The sequence below is a fragment of the Saimiri boliviensis genome, chromosome 2 (genome assembly GCF_048565385.1).
Source record: "Saimiri boliviensis isolate mSaiBol1 chromosome 2, mSaiBol1.pri, whole genome shotgun sequence".
Lineage (NCBI taxonomy): Eukaryota > Metazoa > Chordata > Mammalia > Primates > Cebidae > Saimiri > Saimiri boliviensis.
In genome coordinates this window covers 60,204,874-60,229,621 of record NC_133450.1, presented here as the reverse complement: position 1 = coordinate 60,229,621, position 24,748 = coordinate 60,204,874, and the positions used below count along the sequence as shown (strand labels likewise).

The following is a 24,748-nucleotide window of genomic DNA, read 5'->3' as shown; positions in this document are numbered from 1 at the left end:
ACTACGTAATTTACATTTTAAAAGTAAGTCTGTATTTTGAAATCATTATAAACTCACAGGAAGTTCAATTGTCCAAGGAGGTCACAGGTACCCTCTACCTGATAACTCTCAATGGTTTGACATCTTGTACAATCACAATACAATATCTAAATACCACAGTGCAATATATAAATCTGGTACTTTGGCACAGTCCACCGAGCTTACTCAGACTTCACCAGTCTTGCATGCACTTGTGTGTATGTGTGTAGTTTTATGCAATTTTATCACATTAGTTGACATAACCATCATCACAGTCAAGATACAGAACTTCCATTACCACAATCAAGATACAGAACTCTTTCATCATCGCAAAGATCCCTTTGTAGCCATAATCCTGTTGTCTTGGATTAAATACTAATCATACCCCTTTTGCTCTAAAAAATGACTTAAACTATATGGCCATTCTACCAATGACCATACTAGTTTGAAAATTACTGCTCTTCTCTTAATTCAGAATCTGTATGGACCTGGATTCAGATTAATTCACAAATATATATTGTTGAATAAATAATTAAAACTATGATACCACACTACAAATTCATAATATCACACTATTTTGTCATTTAAATGACTGAAAGTTATTTAACCTCCTCATTTTGAAGATATAAAACACTTTGACAAAGATCACACAGTTTGTTCATAGCAGAACAAAGACAAGAACACAGGTCTTTGATCCTGCACCAAATGTAACATTGGCATAATATATCAAATTTTATAATAATCACACATATATTTTATAAGCTATAACACAATCTCCCTGCTTTTATTATCTTATAAATGCAGGAGTCAATACTCACAGAATTACTACACTACATAGCTAGTAAATGGTAAATTCAGGATTTTTAAATTAAAATCAATTACTAGAATTATCTTACAGAAAATAACCCTTAACTATACTCCACTGTCAATAGAAGGTATCCAACTGGGCATATCAAAGATAGTACATTAACATGGCTTCTATAAGAAAAAGGCTAATAACTTATTTAAATATGTGATTTAATCTTTTTATTTTCTTGAGGTAGGATCGCACTCTGTCGCCCAGGCTGGAGTCCAGTGGTGCGATCTCTATTCACTACATCCTCCGCCTCCTGAATTCAGACAATTCTCTTGCTTCAGCCTCCCAGGTAGCTGGTACTACAGGTGCGCACCACCATGCCTGGCTAATATTTGAATTTTTAGTAGAGATGGGATTTTGCCATGTTGGCCAAGATGGTCTTGAATTCCTGACCTCAGGTGATCCACCTGCCTCAGCCTCCCAAAGTACTGAGACTACAGGTGTCAGCCACCAGGCTCGGCCTCAATAAATGATTCTATCTTAAAAAACTGTATTATTATTTACTATTAAGTGCAATTAATAGTGCTTGCTATTTACTTAGTCTCTTAAAAGAGCTTATCTCACAGTACACTACAAACATCAGAGGACAAAATGAACAAACAAAAGCTCTTTTATCACTATTTCTAAGCCAATGGTAAAAAATAGAATTCCTGTTATGGCATTTTCCAATTTATAAACTACGAAACCTTAGTGCAAAACAGAAATCCTTCTATAGAATTTTCACTGGACACAGATAATGATTATTAAGACAATACTGGAGCAAAATAATTCCATGTTATCCATGTCTTGAACACTGTAGATAATAAAAACTTTGACTTCAACTAGGATATATTAAAATGATTTTTATATAAAAACTGGTGGTATAATATGATATAAACAATGTGCTAAATTCCAAAGGACTAGCATCATAAAAGTTATGATTCTTTATATCCAAGAAGTTTCTGATTTAGGGAAAATGACATTTAAATAATCAACTAATAACAAAGACAGAAAAAATAAAGTCATAACAAAAGCAAACACCAGAAGAAATTAAATAACACCACACATTTAGGAAACTCCAAGTAGCAGGGAATGTTTGGGGTTTAGCAAGAATAAGGAGAGAAGTAATTCCAAGAAGAAAAAGAAAAAGAAAAGCAGGGTGAAACTATAGTGTAGTTTCATAAATTCCATACTTAGAGGAGGCTTGAATTTTCATTCCACAGGCAACAGAATGCAACCAAAGATTTTTATTTATAGAACTGTTATTTCACTCTTCTTCTTGAGAGTTACTCTCTCTGTAAAATCTAAGGCATTATTCTTCCTGTTCTCACTGTATTCAAAGTACTACCCCATTATTGCTGCGGAGAGCTCAGTGAGTCTGCTATCCTTTGTAAATGCCTTCTCCTAACAGGTTGTCTGTAAGGCCTTTTCTTTAATTTCTGTGTTCCCCAGTGGGTTTTTTTTTCTCATTTATTATAATGAGAATTCATTTGAGATTCCTAGATCTGAGATTTCTGTCATTTGATAATTCTTAAAAATATTAGTCATAATTTCTTTGTACCTTGCCTTTTCTCCATTCCCTTTGCTATCTACTCTGAAACTAAATATTTTAGATCATTTCACTCTGTCTTTTGTGTCTTTTAACATCTATTTTATAATTTTCATGTCTTTGTCTGTCTGGCTTCCATTTGCATACTTGCTTCCGATCTTTCAGTTTACTAATATTTTCTTAAACTCTGTGTAATCTGCTGTTAAACCTATTTGCTATATGTTTAATTTTCATTATTTTGTTTTAAATTTCTATGAGTTCAATCTAATGATTGAATTAGATTTTACTAAAACTGATTAAGTGGATTTTCAGTCATTTTTCATCAGTTTACTTGCTCTTTTCAAGCCTGTCTTTTTTCCTAAAAGATAATAAACACACTTATATTATATTGTGACAGATATATTAAAATATAGGAACTATTTGTTGAACTATATGATTTTGCTGCTGTATATTTTTGCTGATTTTCATTACATATGCCTTTTTCTCTTATGTGTTTTCTGATTTCTTTTTCTGTGAGCTCAGGGTCTTTGAAACTTTATACATAGGAATTATTAGATGCCTAATGTGAAGACAACTTCCTTTTGTCTGTTGTCTATGGGCCCTTTCAGGGCAGGACCACTTAAATTAAGTCCTTGGCTTTTAGAACCACACACGCAGAAAAAATCCAGGCTACCCACCCATGTGGTTCTAAACTTACCCCAAAGCTGGCTGTGGATGGCAAATTTTCAGATTTTTCCCCCTTCACAGTCAAGAGAGTCAAGCTCACTTGCAATCTTATTTGTATGAAGCGCTTGCTTGTTGTTCACCTAAACACTAATGGTGTGACCATCAAGAACAGTAGTTTCACAAAAGGATCTCTAATTATAACATTCACTGGCAGAAATGCGCTCTTGGCTCTATCTAACTCCTGTCTCTCTTGACCTTGGAGCCACTAATATGGAAGATCAAATTCACCAAGATTTGACAAATTTATTCAGTGTGAAAGGCAGGTTCAGGCAATAACTCACTCCCCATGTTTTGTTTTGTTTTTTTCATTTCCACTTTGTTTGAGGCTTATGCAGATTCTTCATTTTCTTCCTTTCTCAAAAGTGTATTTTAAAAATACTCTTAAAATACAAATTATCACGTCCCTTTTCATCTCTTTTATCAGTAGGGTCACTCAAGATATCTGTATCTTATTACATTGCAGAAAATGCAAGAATTAGCAAAGGTTTTTGAGTAGTAAAGTATCACCTATATTTTAGAATGACAGCTGATGGCATCGTCACAACTGCTTAAGAGGTGAAAAACTGAGGACAGAATAATTAGTTAGGAGGATACTACTATCATCCAGATCATGAACTTAACATAGAATAGACAATAAAAATGGCAGTGAAGTCTGGGCACAGTGGCTCATGCCTGCAATCCCAGCACTTTGGGAAGCCTAGTTGGGAGGCCTGGCTTGAGGCCAGGAGTTTGAGACCAGCTTGGTCATCACAGCAAGACTGTTGTCTCTATAAGAAATTTAAATATGAGTGCAGTATGGTGACATATATCTGTAGTTATAGCTACTAAGGAGACTGAGGCAGAAGGACCACTTGTGCCCAGGAATTGGAGATTATAGTAATCATATAACTATGTATAGGTACATGATCATACCACTGCACTCCATCTTGCCTGGGTGAAAAGAGCCTGTCTCTTAAAAAAAAAGGGCATAAAAATAGAAAAGAAATAACTACCACATTCCTGTCAAGACTGAATGTTGAACTGCTTTATGGTGGGGGAAAGCTTAATAGAATATGAAGATATGTCAACTGTCTTAGCCTACATATCTAGAAGGATGGTAGTACCATTAATTGATAGATGTTAATAGACCAATTTGACAGCAAATAATAGAAAATCATAAAGAATGATTTAAAATATAGGGCTATTTTCTCTTGCCCCCCAAAATGTCATGATATATTTGCTTAACATTCTTTCAGTGGCTCATTAGCTAAGAGGTTCACTGGTGTTAGAGCCAGCTATCCTTGGCCTTTTTCTCATGACTATAAAATGACTGCTGCAGTTTCAGACAGCAGGCAGTAAGAAGGGAAGAAGGAGTGATGTTTACTTCACCTGCCCTTATGTAAGGAAAACAAAAACTTTTACAGACATGCTCCTCTTTCTTCCTCCACTACTTACTTCCTCACTTTTATGTCTCACTGGTAAAAAGAAAAGCTAAGAAAGTATTTAACTTTACCAGTGTCTATAGCAGAGGCATGCAAAGGAGAGTATGACTGGAAATAAATGTTGAGTTACACAGTCAATAGTGTTTGACTCAGGATCTGACTTCTTCCTGGGGAGAAGGCTTACAGTGTCAAATTAGGCATTTGGTCTCAAACTTGCTGTGGTTAAGCAGACATTAAGATATTCAAGTGGAAGAGCAGACATGAAAGTTACTGAGACAAAAATGAAAGATGATGCCATAGGAAAAGATGAAATTGAGAAGACTACAAAAAAGAAACACAACTGCTGGTGAGAATATGGAGCAACAGAAACTCTCATTCATTACTGGTAAGAATGCAAAATTGTACAGCAACCTTGGAAGACAATTGACAGTTTCTTATAAAACTAAACATACTTTTACATATGATCCAGAAATTGCATTCCTTAGTACATACTCAAATGAGTTGAAAACATCTGAGTCCATACAAATAAAATGCACATGGCTGTTTATAGGAGCTTTACTCATAACTGCCAAAACTTGGAAGTAACAAAGATGCCTTTCAGTAGATGACTGAATAAATAAACTGTGGTATATCCAGACAATTAAATATGATTTGGCTGGTGCTAAGAGTTTAGCACGAGCAAACTTCTTAGCCCATGAACCACTGACAGAACATTAAGCAAGTATATCCCGACTTTTTTTTTTTTTTGAGCAAGAGAAAAAAAGCCCTATATTTTAAGCACTTAAAAAAAAAAGAGCTATTAAGCCATCAAAAGACATATTGAATTTTAAATGTATATTACTAAGTTAAAGAAGCCAATATGAAAAGGCTACATATTCTATGATTCCAACTATATGACATTCTGGAAAAAGCACAACTAGAGAAACAGCAAAACGCTTAGTGGTTGCCTAAAGCTAGCGGGTCAGTAGGGATGAACAGGCAGAACACAGAGGATATTTTGGGCAGTGAAACCGTCCTGCATGATACTATGATGACTACATAACATTATACATTTATCAAAAACTATTCAATGCTCAACACCAAGTAAATTCTAATGTAAACTGTAGACTTTTGGTTATAATGATGTCGATGCAGGTTCACTGACTATAACAAATGTACCACTCTGGTGCAGGATATTGATAGTGGGACAGATTGTCTACAGGAGCAGTAAGTATATAGAAATTCTCTGTGTTTTCCAAATTGGATGTGAACCTAAAATTACTCTAAAAAGCAAAGTTCATTTTAAGAAATAAGAATAAGGAACTAACCCAGAGAAACATCCATTCTCTAGAAAGAGAAAAATGGGCACCAGCTATCAAGACTAAGTAAGGAAGAACAATCAGAGAAAAATAATGGGAATAAAGTAACAGAAAACTACAAAAAGCCAGTCACAGCAGTAACTTCCTGTAATCCCAACTACTTGCCGGGGGCTGAGGCTGGAGCATTGCTTGAGCCCAGGAGTTTGAGATCAGCCTGAGTAACATGGCAAGAACCTGTCAAAAGAGAGAAAGAGAGAGAGAGAGAGAGAGAGAATGGGAAGAAAGGAAACTACAGGCAAGTGTGTCAAGAGGAGGGAGGGTGCCAACAAGATTGAAATGAGTTATTCTTCTTAGGTTGATTGGGATTAAAGATAGTAAATAATAAATATCAAAGTTTCATTAACCATCAGAGATTTTTATAGTCTAAGGAAGATTCACTTTCAATAGAATTTATTGAACAATTCCAATAGTGGGAAGGTAATGATGTGTGACAAGGAAGGTAAATTAATAAATTACGAAGGAGGCTGGGCATTGTGTATCATGTATGTAATCCCAGAACTGTGGGAGGTCAAGGAGGGATGTTCACTTGAGCCCAAGAGTTTCAGACTTCATCTCTACAAATTATAAAAAAAATCAGCTGGGCATGTTGACACATGCCATGATTCCAGTTATGTGGGAGGCTGAGGCAGGAGAATCACTTGAGCCAAGGTGGTCAAGGCTATGGTGAGCTGTGATTGTGCCACTACACTCTAGCCTAGGTGACAGAGTGAGATGCCAATCTAAAAGAAAATTATAGTAACAATAACGATAATAATTTTTTAAAAGAAAAGGCAATATATATGAAATTTCTTATTAAGTTTGATGTCTACATATTTATAGCTAATGCAAATTTATTTTAAAAACAGTACACCTGTAATCCCAGCACTTTGGGTAGGTGAGGCAGGAGGATCATTTGAGGCCAGGAGTTCGAGACCAGTGTGGGCATCATGGCAAAATCCTGTCTCTACTAAAAATACAAAAATTGGCCAGCATGCTGGTGCACACCTGTAATCCCAGTTACTCAGGAGGCTAAGGCCAGAGAATCACTTGAACCTTGGAGTCAGAGGCTGCAGTGAGCCAAGATCATGCAACTGCACTCCAGCCAGGGTGATGGAGTGAGACTCTGTCTCAAAATGAACAAACAAACAAAAAAACTTACATGTTTCATGTTCTTCAATAAACCAATTAACCTAAGTACATAAAATTTACATTAAATGAGAAAATAAGCTCCTTTTTTTAAAAAGCAAATTTCAGAGTATATACTAGTATCAGTATAATTCAGTCCCTTTTCCTATAGATACCACTGTGTTTCGCTTGTTATTAGGGAAAATTGAAAACATAAAAGTAGGAGAAACAGTGCTACGTCTTGCAATTTTTAAAAAAATTTTTTTTTTTAGACAGAGTTTTGCTCTTTTGCCCAGGCTGGACTGCAGTGGCATGATCTCTGCTCACTGCAAACTCTGCCTCCTGGGCTGAAACAATTCTCATGCCTTAGTCTTCTGAGTAGCTAAGATTACAGACACCCACCACCATGCCCTGCTCATTTTTGTATTTTTCAGTAGAGAAGGGGTTTCATTATGTTGACCAGGCTGATTTCGAACTCTTAAACCCCAAGTGATTTGCCTGCCTCAGCCTCCCTAAGTGCTGGGATTACAAGCATAAGCTACCACATCCAACCTGCAAATTTATCTAGTATAATTGCATCCTACGTTAAAAAGAACGCTTATAAATGATCACTAAAAAATCTAATCTTAGGCTCTATCATAAAAAGTAACTTTGAAAAAAAAAGACGTTATTGTTAAAATGACACTAGTATTAAAAAGTGTTTCCTTGTATGACATCTGATTTTGCCATAATCGTGTAGTCTATGACCATTACTTTTGATTGTTTTCCCCCTAAATATATCTCTAGAACTGTTACTTTTAGGAATTTCCATGTAATTCAATAAAATAAAGCATGAATTTTTCAGTTCCTATCCTACTCAAGTTGACACTTAATGATAATTAATAACAATACTATTTATAATAAAAGACTAGAAATATCATTGGCCAACTGAAAGCTTTAGACACAGTGATTCTTTTTAAAAAAGGTTTTCCTAGACAGGCACGGTGGCTCACACCTGTAATCTCAGCACTTTGGGAGTCTGAGGCAGGCAAATCACAAGGTCAAGAAATCGAGATCATCCTGGCTAACATGGTGAAACTCCATCTCTACTAAAAAATACAAAAATTAGGGGGTCATGGTGGCATGCGCCTGTAGTCCCAGCTACTCAGGAGGCTGAGGCAGGAAAATTGCTTGAACCTGGGAGGCAGAGGTTCCAGTGAGACAAGATGGTGTCACACTGCACTCCAGCCTGGTGCCTAGCGACAGAACAAGACTCTATCTCAAAAAAAAAAAAAAAAAAAAAAAAATTTCCTGACACTCATTAAGATACTATCTAAATATTAAATCAGTTAACAAACAAAAAAATGATACTTATAAATAAGTTGTAAAAGATAAAACATATTGTTCAGAAAGGAAGCAAACTGTTCACTCACCAGGTAGCTTGGTAATAAACTTATTATTCATAACTCATATGACAACTTAAAGATACATAGTGCTCTAATTAGTACATCAAATAAAAACCAAAAATTCCTGGAAGGTAAGAATAGTTTTTAAAAAAATAATTTAGAATAAATCGAATGTATTATAATTGATCTAATTTTCAGAACAAATTTAGAGTTTCTCATGAGGAAATACAGCATAAAATTACTAAAAAATTATTCAGTTAGTGTTATATAAGACAGACCATTTTAAAACAAGCTTAAATGAACACAGATGATTAAAAGAGATTGAGTTGATGACTTTTTAAACGTTAATTCTTCCTCTCATCTTCACCAAGAATTTAAGCTAGCTTACCTAATGAATGTTATGAAGGATTAAAAGACAACAGAAAAATTTGAGACTTTTGCAAAAAAAAGATGTGCAACTAGAAAAGATTTTAATATAGTATATATGTCAGAAGTAAAATCATAGCTATATTATTTTAAATTAGATAGTAGTCTATAGTTAATAGAAATTTCTATCTTATAGGGGTTTAATGTTTGTTTTAAACTTCCAGGACTCTCTTGGTCTACTTAGTTCCTTCTAATTTTAATAAATTCTTATTAAAATTTATCTATTTTCAGCCTGGCCAACAAGGTGAAATCCCAGTTCTACTAAAAATACAAAAAGTAGCCAGTGTGGTGGTGGACACTTGTAGTCCCAGCTACCTGGGAGGCTGAGGCAGGAGAATCACTTGAACCCAGGAGGCAGAGGTGCAGTGAGCCGAGATCACACCAATGCACTCAAGTCTGGGCAATGGAGTGAGACTCTGTCTCAAACAAACAAAAAGTATCTATTCCATCTATTTCTAGATATTTCTAGAATTTTTCTTTTAGGCACTGTTTTAAATGGAGACAGGCATATTATATTAAGCCCATGAAATCTGTCCCATAATACTGATAATAAATTAGCACATATTATGGAAGCTGCCTTTCAATTTATGTTTTCTATGTTGCAAGTATACATTTTGAAAATGATTATTCTTAGTTTTCATAAAATAGTAAACTCCTTTTTGTTCCTTTCTCATTTATTGTTTTCATCTATCTAAAACAGAAAGTACATTAAATAATAATAATGAAGTTATTATAAGCCTACCACTAAGAAGATAAAAATGAAGCTAAATACATTTTGTGGAAAAATCTTACTTCTACCAAATCTTACACTTCTTAGACAGATTAAAAATATTTTCTACATTAAAATGTCACAGTTTTCCTCGATTTTGGTACATGATTCCAGCTTAGTGAGTTACATGGCTAATGCCATGATATTGCTCTGTAATATGCAGCAAAAAAACAAATTTAAGACAGCAAAGTAAAATATAACCTTCTTGGTAGCAAATCTTTTCTAACTGTACAATAAAAACAATGATGAATCTCTTCCGTTTCCTATGGATTTATTTTTTTAAACCTTAACAGGTTAACATGAGAATGCAAGCACTGTGAATGTACAGACAACTACTGTGTACAGGCACTATACTGGGAACAAGGCAAAAGCATGGTGGCTCACGCCTGTAATCTCAGAGCTTTGGGAGGCCGAGACAGGCGGATCACCTGAGGTCAGGAGTTCAATACCAGCCTGGCCAACATGATGAAACCCTGTCTTTAAAAAAAAAAAAAGTAGAACAAAAAGTCTCAAGTACCTTGAGAAAAAAATATAATTAGTAGAATTAAAATCATGTCCTTTTTCATAATTACTCAATCTATATTACAATGAGACGGAACTTTTTGTCATGAAATGGGCACTTCATTTGTTTCAAGTTCTAGTTGAATTTATTATTTAACATCTATTTCGTCTGTTGTAACATTAAAAGTACCTCTTCAATTCCAAAACACATTCACATATTCTTAAGGTCTGTCAGTTCTGTGGGTGACTAATATTACAAGGTTTTTAAAAAATTATTATAATAGGTATGGATGCAAAGCAAAGGCCTGTGATTTAATTTTTTTTCTCTTAGTGTGGTCACTTTTTATTAACTACAAAAGGTAATGATATAAAAAAAGAAACAATAAACGAACCAAAAGTTATTAATATACCACTCAAAATTCAGAAAATACGTTGTTTTCATGTACATATACATGAAATAAATAATACCATAACAGAAGGGTGCTATATCTGTGTTTAAAGAAGTGGTTGTTGGCAAACACCACAGCTCACTTCTGCTGAAATGTACACAACTGATATATGCAGCACAGAAAGCTGGCACCAAGGGCTTACAACCTTAATTTGCCTGCAAGAAGGAATGGAGATTTACCTTCAGAGCACGTTCTTGATTGTTTTCAGCAGTCAGATGTCTCATGTTGTTTGCTGAAGTCTGGTTCTGCTCTTTCAGATGATGAAGCTCCTGCTCTAGCCGTTTGCACTGCCACAGGGGAAGAATTCCATTAAGTAAAGGAGTTATAGCATTTTTTTCACCAAGCCACATGAATTAATGTAAATAATATTGTATTCTCTAAAAGACAAGGGTTTTCTTGCAACAAGAATGGTAAGTAAAAGTAATGTTAAGTACAATCAATAAAAAACATTGCTTATAGTATTCTAAAAATTCAACGACAATTTTCAGTGAGTTCGTTAAGCTGAATATTATTATACAAATCACAAAAATACTTACTTTAATAAAATTAAGGTCAAACCATATTTAAAATTATTTTCTTCTTTGTCCAAATGGTTCTAATTATCTATCTGTTGTTTGAATAAAAGCATGCTTCTAAAAATCATATTGGATTCTAAGTAAACTACAATATGATACTGGATAATCACCTTTAATTAACACTTAAAAAATAAAAATTATAAGGTATACATTCAGATATACTTCCAGTTTTTAGAAATATCTAAGGAAACAATTTTATATGAAAAAGAGCAAGAACCAGAGTGCCAAGACTTGCAAACGGATAAAGAATTGAGTGCTTTTAATTTCTCCTATTTTTGACCAAATTTTACTTTTAAGTAGAAGTGATAACAGATATGTGAAATGTCCATTTTCACCTACTTGGAATACAAGTAAAGAATATAAGAGAAAATAAGTAAAACAATTATAAGTAATAGTATCAATGAGCCAACAGAGGCAGCTATGTTCAAAAATCTTTTAAAATATCTTGTCATTTGAATATAAGATTTCAATATAAATATGTAAAACATTTCACAAAATAATTACATAGGCTATAAATGGTAAGCTGAAAATCAGGACAATATGAAGATACATGGAGGATTAAAAAATTAAAGAACTAAACCCATCATTGAGGAAAAAGTTAAAAATCATTCTCTAACTATTTTAAAATTAGAATATTTTAAAAACGACTAATAAAAACACATACTGATTTAAGATCTGGACAAAGTTCTTTCTAGATTATTTGACAAATGGCTAGTTGTCATAATGGATGAATAAAAAATCATTACTTATGATACAATCACGATGCAGCTGTCATCCAAAATGACATTTCTTAATACTCTGATTTTTTCTGCCTCTGATCTGAATAATGTTATGCAGTATGTATCAATATTTCACAACTTTGAGTAATGTACAAAATGTTTTAGAAGAAAAAGTCTTACCAGACTCCTAATATTGACTTAGATTGTCTGATACTTGTATACAAATATAAAATAGAGTATATATACTTCACACATATATAATACAATTATAAAACCAAAACACACTACAAATAAATAAGATAACCATAAAATCAGGGCATTTCTAGTTAATATTAACTTAATTTAGTAGATAGTTTTGTTGACTAAATTCTGCAAATATAATACTTAGTGCAGATTTTTTTCACATTGCCATGTCTATTCCATCATGTGCTGTATGACAACTTAATTCAATGATCATATTTTTTAAAATTTACATGAAAATTTTGCAACATATTATTTGGCATTTATTTTCAGGAGACACATGATCTATACATTAAATTATATCTCTGTCTTTTTAGCAAGTAACAAAATATTTGGTAAGAATGTAATCAAATTACAGTATATGTTACTAAAGACACAAATTATGACCCAAGAAAATGAATAAGGTACAGCACTGTCACAATACAGTAGAGTTATTCTCTACTAAAATTATCCTTTATGTTTTCAATTAAATTTAATACAAAATTATTAAGATAAGTATTAAAATGTAATAAGTATGACCTATAAAGGTTCAAAGGTGGGAGAGATTATTTTGGTTATGGGAGAAAGAATGTTTCATGGAACTGATAACACCTGAATTGGGTTTGTTTTGGCCATATGATTTTGTAAGTGACGCTGGAGAAAGAAAAAGAATACAAAAGAAAAGAAGTGAAGGTAGAAACTTAAGGAGTTAATCTGAAGAAAATGAAGAAGCATGGTCAAGAGTTGTGGGACTACCTATTCTTTTCATTTCAAATAAATTAGAAATCACTCAGAAATAGAGATTTTTCCCAGGTACATCATGCAAACATAAAAAAAAATCACTTATTCATGCTCAAGAAATACTATATACACCATGGAATATTATGCAGCCATCAAAAACGATGAGTTCACGTCCTTTATAGGGACATGGATGAACCTGGAAACCATCATTCTCAGCAAACTGACACAAGAGCAGAAAATCAAACACCGTATATTCTCGCTCATAGGCGGGTGTTGAACAATGAGAACACATGGACACAGGGAGGGGAGCACTACACACTGGGGTCTGTTGGGGGGAAATGGGGGAGGGGCGGGGGTGGGGAGGTGGGAAGAGATAGCATGGGGAGAAATGACAGATACAGGTGAGGGGACGGAAGGCAGCAAAGCACACTGCCATGTGTGTACCTATGCAACAATCTTGCATGTTCATCACATGTACCCCAAAACCTAAAATGCAATTAAAAAAAAAAAAAAAAAAAAAAAAAAAATCCTTGTGTAACTTTCAACTCTTCCAAAATGTAACTACTAATAGCCTACTGTTGAATGGAAGTCCTACTCGCAGTTGATCAACACATATTTTGTGTATTATATATTGTATTCTTGCAATAAAGTATGCTACAAAAAAAAAAAAAATACCTAATAAACTCCCCTTATGCATGTAAAAAAAAAAAAAAAAAAAAAAAAAAAAAAAAAAAAAAAAAAAAAAAAAAGAAATACTAAATGTTCTTGTAAAATAAATATTTGTAGCATATTTGCTATATTGTATATTTAAATTGATGTAATCATCTATTATTTCTTCATTTGACATTATCCTTGAAAACCCTAACATAATCCCTATGAAAACATATTAATGTGTAATTTCCACTGGTTTGCTTCTTTTTACTTTGATTAAATTCTGTGATTTTTGACATTTATTTTGAAGCAAAGAGATTGAACAGTTTATTCATTAAGAGGTGGCATACTATATTAATGTCACTTTAAAATTTCATAAAGTATTTATAAAGCAGATAAAGATCATATCCTTTAATCACATCTCAAATTTTATTGATATTGTCACCAAATTAGTTTTTCAACGTTTTTTAATTGTTAAATTTGTCACTTAAATAAGACAGAAAATAGCTATACTTATATCAGACAAAATAAATTTCAAGATAAAAACTTTAAGCAGAGACAAAGAAGGTCACTATATAATGATAAAGTGGTCAATTCAGCTAGAAGATATAGCAATTTTAAATATAAATGCACTCAACACTGGAGCATATATATATATATATATATATATATATATCAAGTATTATTAGAGCTAAAGAGAGATATAGGCTCTAATACAATAATAGCTAGAGATACCAACACCCCATTTTCAGGGATGAACATATTTTCCATAAAAAAGTCAACAAAGAAACTTCAGACTTAACATGAACTATAGACCAAATTGTTATTTACAGAGCATTTCATCCAGTGGCTGCAGAATACAAATTCTTTTTCTCAGCACATGGATCATTCTCATGGGTAGACCATATGTTAGATCACAAAACAAGTCTTAAAACATTTTTAAAAACCTGAAATCATATCAAACATCTTCTCTGACCACAAAAGAATAAAATGAGAAATTAATAACAGGAGGAATTTGGAAAACTAAAAAACACATTGAAATTAAACAGGAGGAATTTTGGAAACTATAAAACAAAACATTGAAATTAAACAATATGCTCCTGAATGACCAGTGGGTCAATGAAGAAATTAAGAAGGAAATTAAAGAACTTCTCAAAACAAATAAAAATGGAAACACAACATTGCTACAGGATACAGCAAAAGCAGTACTAAGAGTTTATAGTGATAAGTGCCTACAGCAAAATAGAAGAAAAACCTCAAATAAACAAATTAACAATGCATCTTAAAAAATTAGAAAAGAAAGAGCAAACCAAACCCAAAATTAGTAGAAGAAACAACAAAAATCAGAGCAGAAATGAAAAAAACTTGAAATGAAAAAACAATGTAAGAGATCAATATAATAAAAGCCGGATTAAGAAAAAAAGGAGAGAAGATCTAGTAAAATCAGATGAAAAGAGATACTACAACCAATATGGCAGACATTCAAAGGATTATTAGTGGCTACTATGAGCAACTATATGCAAATACATTGGAAAATTTAGAAGAAATGGACACATTTCTAGACATAAACAACCTACCAAGATTGAACAAGGAAGAAATCCAAAACCTGAACAGACCAACAGCAAGCAATGAGACCAAAGCCATAATAAAAAGTATCTCAGTAAAGAAAAGCCTGGAACCTGATGGCTTCACTGCTGAATTCTAACAAATATTTAAAGAAGATCTAATACAAATCCTACTCAAACTATTCTTAAAAACAGAAGAGGGGGGGAAACTTCTAAGCACATTCTCTGGGGTGATATCATAATACTCAAATTATCATAATACCAAAATAATATCACATCAAATTATCATAATACCAGAATAATATCAAATTATCATAATAACAAAACCAAAGACACATCAAAAAAACAAAACTGTAGGACAATAACTCTGATGAATATTGATGTAAAAATCCTCAACAAAATACTAGCAAATAAGATAAACAATCTATTAAAAAGATCATTCATCATGACTAAGTGGGATTTATCCATGGGATGCAAAGATGATTCAACATACATAAATCAATAAATGTGATATATCATGTCAACAGAGTGAAGGACAAAAACCATATGATTATTTCAACTGATGCTGAAAATATATTTGATAAAATTTAACATCCCTTCATGATAAAAATACTAAAAACCTGGGTATAGTAGGAATGTACATCAACATAATAAAAGCCATATATGACAGACCCATAGCAAGCATCATACTGAATAGAAAAAAGCTGAAAGCCTTTCCCCTAAGATCTGGAGCACAACAAGCATGCCCTTGTCATCACTGCTATTCAATATAGTACTGAAAGTCCAAGCAAGAACAATCTGACAAGAAAAAGAAATAAATGGCATCCAAACTGGAATGGAAGAAGTCAAATTATCCTTGATTGTAGATGATATAATCATACATTTGGAAACATCTAAAGACTACAAACACACACACACACACACACACACACACAAACACACACACAAACTATTACAATTGATAAATCTCGTATGGTTGAAGGATACAAAATCAGCTTACAAAAATCAGTAGCATTTTTAGACATTTTAGAAAGTACTCCCATTTACCATAGCCACAGATAAAGTTAAATACTAAAAGATTAATTTAACCAAAGAAATACAAGATCTCTATAATGAAAATTATAAAACACTGATGAAAGAAATTGTAGAGGACATCAAAAAATGAAAAGATAGTCCATGTTCATGGATTGGAAGAATCAATATTGTTAAAATTTCCATACTACCTGAAGCGATATACAGATTCAATGTAACTGCTATCAAAATACCAATGCCATTCTTCACAGAAATAGAAAAAACAATCGAAAAATTCATATGGAACCAGAGGAACCCATAAGAGACAAAGTTACCCTAAGCAAAAAGAACAAAACTGGAGGACTCACTTTACCTCACTTCAAATTATACTACAGAGCTAGTGTAAGCAAAACAGCATGGTTCTGGCATAAAAACAGACACATAGACCAATGGAACAGAATAGAGAACACAGACACAAATCCACACACTTACAGTGAACTCATTTTCAACAAAAGTGTCAAGAACATAAACTGGGAAAAAGACAGTCTCTTCAATAAATAGTGCTGAGAAAACTGGATATGCATATGCAGAATAATGAAACTAGACCCATAGCTCTTGCCATATACAAAAATCAAGTCAAAATGGATGAAAGACTTAAATCTAAGACCTAAGACTATGAAACTACTACAAGAAAATATAAGGGAAAATCTCAAGGACATTGGTCTAAGCAAAAATTTCTTGAGCAATACCCCATAAGCACAGAAAACCAAAGCAAAAAATGGGCACATGGGATCACACATCAAGTTAAAAATCTTCTGCACCTCAAAGGAAACAACAAAGAGAAGAGACAACTCACAGAATGGGAGAAAATATTGGCAAACTACCCATCTGACAAGGAATTAATAAGCAGAATATATAAGAAGTTCAGCTCTATAGGAAAAAAACTAATAATCTGAATTTTCTTTAAAAAAGGCAAAAGAATTGAATAGACTTTTTTTTTGGTTCTTTCCCTTTGTTTACAAATTACCATATAATCAGCAACTTGTCATGGCTATATATATATATATATTTCAATGCACTTTAGGTTCTGGGGTACATGTGCAAAACATGCAGGATTGTTGCATAGGTAAATACATGGTAATGTGGTTTGCTGCCTCCATCCCCCAGTCATCTATATCTAGCATTTCTCCCCATGTTATCCCTCCCCAACATCCCTACCCTTCTCTGCCCCTACCCTATTCCCCCCCCAACAGACCACACTGTGTGATGCTCCCCTCCCTGTGTCCATGTGTTCTCATTGATCAACACCTGCCTATGAGTGAGAACATGTGGTGTTTGTTTTTCTGTTCTTGTGTCAGTTTGCTGAGAATGATGGTTTCCAGATTCATCCATGTCCTTACCAAGGACACCAACTGATTGTTTCTTAGGGCTGCAAGGAATGCCATGGTGTATATGTGCCACATTTTCCTTGTCCAGTCTATCATTGATGGGCATTTGGGTTGGTTGCAGGTCTTTGCTATTAAAAATAGTGCCGCAATGAACATACGTGTGCGTGCGTCTTTATAATAAAATGATTTATAATCCTTTGGCTTTATATACCCAGTAATGGGATTGCTGGGTCAAATGGAATTTCTATTTCTAGATCCTTGAGGAATCACCATACTGTCTTCTACAATGGTTGAACTAATTTACACACCCACCAACAATGTAAAAGTGTTCCTATTTCTCCACATCCTCTCCAGCATCTGTTGTCTCCAGATTTTTTAATGATCACCATTCTAACTGGCGGGAGGTGGAATCTCATGTGGTTTTGATTTTCATTTCTCTAATGACCAGTGATGATGAGCATTTCTTCATATGTTTGCTAGCCTCATAAATGTGTTCATTTGAAAAGTGTTCATATCCTTTTGAATGGATTTGTTTTTTTCTTGTAAATCTGTTTTAGTTCTTTGTAGATTCTGGATATTAGTCCTTTGTCAGATGGGTAGATTGCAAAAAGTTTTCCCCATTCTGTGGGTTGCTGATTCATTCTAATGATTGTTTCTTTTGCTGTGCAGAAGCTCTGGAGTTTAATTAGATCCCATTAGTCTATTTTGGCTTTTGTTGCCAATGCTTTTGGTGTTTTAGTCATGAATTCCTTGCCTATGCCTATGACCTGGATGGTTTTGCCTAGGTTTTCTTCTACGGTTTTTAGGGTGTTAGGTCTTATGTTTAAGTCTTTAATCCATCTGGAGTTAATTTTGGGGTAAGGTGTCAGAAAGGGGTCCAGTTTCTGCTTTCTGCACATGGCTAGCGAGTTTTCCCGACACCACTTATTAAACAGGGATCCTTTCCCCATTGCCTGTTTTTGTCAGGTTTGTCAAATATCAGGTGGTTGTAGATGTGTGGTGTTGCCTCCGAGGCCTCTGTTCTGTTCCATTGGTCTATATCTCTGTTTTGATACCAGTACCATGCTGTTTTGATTATTGCAGCCTTGTAGTATAGTTTTGAAGTCACGTAGTATGATGTCTCCAGCTTTGTACTTTTTGCTTAGAATTGACTTGGCTATGCAGGCTCTCTTTTGGTTCCATATGAAGTTTAACGTGGTTTTTTCCAGTTCTGTGAAGAGGGTCATAGGTAGCTTGATGGACATAGCAATGAATATATAAATTATTTTGGGCAGTATGGCCATTTTCACAATATTGATTCTTCCTAACCATGAGCATGGAATGTTTTTCCATCTGTGTGTGTCCTCTCTTATTTCCTTGAGCAGTATTTTGTAGTTTTCCTTGAAGAGATCCTCTACATCAGGCATCCCCTAACTACGGCCCGCGGGCCACATGCGGCTCCCTGAAGCCATTTATCCGGCCCCCCGCCACACTTCAGGAAGGGGCACCTCTTTCATTGGTGGTCAGTGAAGAGGAGCACAGTATGTGGGGGCCCTTCAGTGGTCCGAGGGACAGCGATCTGGCCCCCTGTGTAAAAAGTTTGGGGATGCCTGCTCTACATGCTTTGTTAGTTGTATTCCTAGGTATTTTATTCTTTTTGTGGCAATTGTGAATGGTAGTTTGTTCTTGTTTTAGCTCTCTTTAAGTCTTTTATTGGTGTAGAGAAACACTTGTGATTTCTGCATATTGATTTTGTGTCCTAAGACTTTGCCGAAGTTGCTTATCAGTTTAAGATTTTGGGCTGAGATGATAGGGTCTTCTAAATATACAATCATGTCGTCTGCAAATATAGACAATTTGATTCCCTCCTTTCCTAAGTAAAAACGCTTTATTTCTTTTTCTTGCCTGGTTGCTCTGACTAAACCTTCCAATACTATATTGAATAGGAGTGGTGAAAAAGGGCACCCTTGTCTAGTGCCAGATTTCAAGGGAATGCTTCCAGTTTTTGCCCATTCAGTATGATATTTCCTGTGGGTTTATCATAAAAAGCTTTTATTATTTTGAAATACATTCCATTGATTCCTAGTTGAGAGTTTTTAGCATAAAGGGCTGTGGAATTTTGGCAAAGGCCTTCTCTGCATCTATTGAAATAATCATGTGGTTTTTTTCTTTGGTTCTGTTTATGTGGTGGATTACGTTTACAGACTTGAGTATGTTGAACCAGCCTAGCATCCCCAGGATGAAGCCTACTTGATCATGATGGATAAGCTTTTTCATGTGCTGTTGCAATTCGATTACCAGTATTTTATTGAAGATTTCTGAATCTATGTTCATCATGGATATTGGCCTCAAGTTTTCTTTTTTTGTTGAGCCTCTGTCGGGTTTGGTATCAGGATGATGTTGTTCTCATAAAATGATTTGGGGAGTATTCTCTTTTTTTTTATGGTTTGTAATAGTTTCAGAAGGAGTGGTAGAGATCCTCTTTCTATATCTGGTAGAATTCAGCTGTGAACCCATCTGGACCTGGGCTTTTTTTGGTTAGTGGGCTATTAACTGCTCCTTCAACTTCAGCCCTTGTTTCTGGTCTATTCAGGGTTTCCACACTTCTTCCTGGTTTAGGCTTAGGAGGGTGCAGGTGTCCAAGAATTTATTCAATCCTTCCTTCAATCCTTCTAAGTTTACTGGTTTATGTACATAGAGTTGTTTGTAGTAATCTCTGACGGTAGTTTCTATTTCTGTGGAATCAGTGGTGATATTCCCTTTATCGTTTTTTATTGTGTCTTTTGATTCTTCTCTTTTTTCTTTTATTAATCTGGCTAGTGGTCTATTTTATTGATCTTTTCAAAAGACCGGCTCCTGAATTTACTGATTTTTTGAAGGTTTTTTTTTGCGTCTCAATCTCCTTCAGTTCTACTCTGATCTTAGTTATTTCTTGTCTTCTGCTAGATTTTGAGTTGTTTTGATCTTGCTCCTCTAGCTCTTTCAATTTTGATAACAGGGTGCCAATTTTAGATCTCTCCTTGCTTATCATGTGGGCATTTATTGCTATAAATTTTCTTCTAGACACTGCTTTAAATGTGTCCCAGAGATTCTGGTATGTTGTCTTTGTTCTCATTGGTTTTGAAGAAAATCTTTATTTCTACCTTCATTTCATTGTTTATCCAGTCAAAATTCAAGAGCCAGCTGTTCATTTTCCATGATGTTGTGCACTTCTGAGTTAGTTTCTGAATTCTGAGTTCTAATTTGATTGCACTGTGGTCTGAGAGGCTCTTTGTTATGATTTCTATTCTTTTGCATTTTCTGAGGAGTGATTTGCTTCCAATTATGTGGTCAGTTTTAGAGTAGGTGTGATGTGGTGCTGAAAAGAATGCATATTCTGTGGAATGGATGTGGAGAGTTCTGTAAATGTCTATTAGGTTTGCTTAGTCCAGGTCTGAGTTCAAGTCCCAGATATACTTGTTAATTTTCTGTCTCATTGATCTGTCCAATATTGACAGTGGAGTGTTAAAGTCTCCCACGATTACTGTGTGGGAGTCTAAGTCTCTTTGTAGGTCATTAAGAACTTGCTTTATGTATCTGTGTGCTCCTGTATTTGGTGCACATATATTTAGGATAGTTAGGTCTTCTTGCCGCATTGATCCTTTTACCATTATGTAATGTCCTTCTTTGTCTCTTTTGATCTTTATTGGTTTAAAGTCTATTTTATCAGAGACTGGGATTGCTACTCCTGCTTTTTTTTTTCCTCTCCATTTTCTTGGTAAATCTTCCTCCATCCCTTTCTTTTGAGCCTATGTGTGTCCTTGAATGTGAGATGGGTTTCCTGGATACAGCACACTGATGGTTTTTGACTTTTTATCCAATTTGCCAGTCTGTGTCTTTTGATTGGGGCATTTAGCCCATTTACATTTAAGGTTACTATTGTTACGTGTGAATTTGATCCTGCTATTTTGATGCCAGCTGCTGGCTTTGTCAATTAGCTGACTCAGTTTCTTCACTGTGTCGATGCTCTTTACCATTTGGTATGTTTTTGGAGTGGCTGGTTCTCGTTGTTCCTTTACATATTTAGTGCTTCTTTCATGAGCTCTTGTAAGGCAGGCATGGTGGTGACAAAATCTCTCAGCAATTGCTTGTTCAAAAAGAATTTTATTTCTCCTTCACTTATGAAGCTTAGTTTGGCTGGATATGAAATTCCAGGTTGAAAGTTCTTTTCTTTAAGGATGTTGAATATTGGCCCCCACTCTCTTCTGGCCTGTAGGGTTTCTGTCAAGAGATCTGCTGTGAGTCTGATGGGCCTCCCCTTGTAGGTAGCTCGACCTTTCTCTCTGGCTGCCAGTAGCATTTTTTCCTTCCTTTCAACCCTGGTGAATCTGGCAATTATGTGCCTTGGTGTTGCTCTTCTTGAGCAATATCTATGTGCTGTTCTCTGTATTTCCTGGACTTGAATTTTGGTCTGCCTTGCTAGGTTGGGTAAGTTCTCCTGGATAATGTCCTGAAGAGTGTTTTCCAGCTTCGATTCTTTCTCTCCATCACATTCAGGTTCAACTATCAAACGTAGATTAGGTCTTTTCACATAATCCCATATTTCTTGGAGGTTTTGTTCATTTCTTTTGACTCTTTTTCTCTAATCTTGCCTTCTCATTATATTTCATTGACTTGATCTTCAATCTCTGATATGCTTCTGCTCCGTCAATTCAGCTATTGAAACTTGTGTATGCGTCGCAAAGTTCTTGTGTTTTTCAGCTCCATCATTTATATTCTTCTCTAAGCTGTATAATCTCGTTGGCATTTTGTCAAACCTTTTTTCAGCATCCTTAGTTTCTTTGCATTGGGTTAGAACATGTTCTTTTAGCTCAGAGAAGTTTGTTATTACCCACCTTCTGAAGTTTGTTTCTGTCAATTCATGAGACTCATTCTCCGTCCAGCTATGTTCCTTTGCTGGTGAAGAGTTGCGATCCCTTGGAGGAGAAGAGGCATTCTGATTTGGGTGTTTTCATCCTTTTTGTGCTGGTTTCTTCCCATCTTTGTGGATTTATCTACCTGCGGTCTTTGTAATTGTTGACTTTTGGATGGGGTCCCTGAGTGGATGTCCTTTTTGTTGATGATCAAGTTATTTCTTTCTGTTTCTTAGTTTTCCTTCTAAAAGTCAGGGCCCTCTGGTGTAGGACTGTGGGAGGTCCACTCCAGATCCTACTTGCCTGGGGATCACCTGCAGCACCTGTAGAACAGTAAGGACTGCTGCCAGTTCCTTCTTCTGTTATCTTCATCCCAGAAGGATATCTGCCAGAAGTCAACCTGAGCTTTCCTTTATGAGATGACTCTTTGAATATATGGGGGTTCAGGAGCTACTAGAGGAGACAGTCTGCCCCTTATAGAAGCTTAAGTGCTAAGCTGTGAGCTCCATTCTGTTCAGAGCTGCTGGACAGGTACGTTTAAGGCTGCTGCAGTGGAACTCATAACCTCCTTTTTACCCAGGTGCTCTGTCCTGGGAAGGTGGGGCTTTATTTATAAGTCCCTGATGTGCTGCTGCCTTTTTTCAGAGCTGCGCTTCCCAGTATGGAGGTGGCCTAGTCACAGTCTGCCAGCAGAGGCATTGCTGAGCTGCCATAGGCTCTGCCCAACTGTTTTGTGAACTTCCTTGCAGTTTTGTTTATAGGGGCATAATTAGAACTGCTTCAGTAACGGCAGTCTCTCAGTAATGGCGGACTGTCTCTGTAATGGTGGACTGCCTCGGTAATGGCAGACTGCCTCCATAATGGCATACTGCCTCGGTAATGGTAGACTGCCTCAGTAATGGGGATGCCCTTCCTCCAATGGAGCTGAAGCATCCTGGGTTCAGTTGCACTTGCTGCAAAACTCTCAATCTAGAGCGTTTCAGATTGCTGCTCTTTGTGGGGGTGGGCCCGCTGAGCCAGATCACCTGGTTCCCTGTTTAAGCCTCCCTTTTTTGTTATTGAATGAGTGCCTCTGTCTTCCAGGTGTTCCAGGCATCAGTTGAAATGGCCACCCAGATTTCTCGAAGTTTTTGTGTGGAGACCTTCTGTGCCAGATCAAACAACTATGCTGGGAACTCGTGGTGTTTTTCAGCCTGGGAGTCTCCAGGTCTGTGAGCAGTAATAATTCGTTTGGAAATGTGATGTTCACTCACCCTCTGCATTGTTCTCACTGGGAACTGCACTACAGGCTGTTCCTATTTGGCCATCTTGGATTCGCTCTCTCTCTCTCTCTCTGAATAGACATTTTTCAAAAGATGACATACAAATGGCAAACAGGTTTATGAAAGTTGTTCAATATCACTGATCATCAGAGAAATGCAAATTAAAACTACAATTATATTGCCGTCTTACTCCAGTTAAAATGGCTTTTACCCAAAAGACAGGTAATAACAAATGCTGGTGAGGATGTGGAAAAAAAGGTAAAAAGGGTGAACATTTCCTGAGCAGTACCCCACAAGTACAGGCAACCAAAGCAAAAATAGACAAATGGGATCACATCAAGTTAAAAAATCTTCCATACAGCAAATGAAACACTCAAGACAGTGAAGAGACAAGCCACAGAATGAGAGAAAATATTTGCAAATTACCCATCTGCTGGCGAGAATGTAAATTAGTAAAACCACTATGGAGAAAAGTTTAGAAGTTCCTCAGAAAACTAAAAATAGAACTACCATATGATCCAGCAATCCCACTGCTAGGTATATACCCAAAAGAAACAATTGGTATACTGAAGAGATATCTGTACCCCCATGTTTACTGCAGCACTGTTCATGACAGCCAAGATTTGGAAGGACCCTAAGTGTTCATCAACAGATGACTGGATAAAGAAATTGTGGTACATATATATAGTGGAGTACTATTCAATCATAAAAAAATGAGATCCTCATTGATGGGCATTTGGGTTGGTTCCAGGTCTTTGCTATTGTAAACAGTGCTGCAATGATAGACTGGATAGGGAAAATGTGGTACATATACACCATGGAATATTATGCAGCCATCAAAAACAATGAGTTTGTGTCCTTTGTAGGGACATGGATGAACCTGGAAACCATCATTCTCAGCAAACTGACACAAGAGCAGAAAATCAAACACCACATGTTCTCATTCATAGGTGGGTGTTGAACAATGAGAACACATGGACACAGGGAGGGGAGCACTACACACTGGGGTCTGTTGGGGGGAAACGGGGGAGGGATGGGGGGGTGGGGAGGTAGGAAGAGATAGCATGAGGAGAAATGACAGATACCGGTGAGGGGAAGGAAGGCAGCAAACCACACTGCCATGTGTGTACCTATGCAACAATCTTGCATGTCCTTCACATGTACCCCAAAACCTAAAATGCAATTAAAAAAAAAAATGAAATCCT

The 24,748-nt window shown here is 35.5% G+C and overlaps 1 protein-coding gene across 17 annotated transcripts in view; it reads right to left on the bottom strand.

Annotated features, from left to right (window-relative positions):
* Window positions 1-24,748, bottom strand: part of MIPOL1 (mirror-image polydactyly 1) — a 377,605-nt gene that overhangs the window by 207,748 nt on the left and 145,109 nt on the right. For all 17 annotated transcript variants that reach the window (XM_074393412.1, XM_074393408.1, XM_074393411.1 and 14 more), the window contains one exon: window positions 10,721-10,828. In XM_074393412.1, the coding sequence (XP_074249513.1) occupies window positions 10,721-10,828 (108 nt within the window). The remainder of the gene's footprint in view (window positions 1-10,720; window positions 10,829-24,748) is intronic.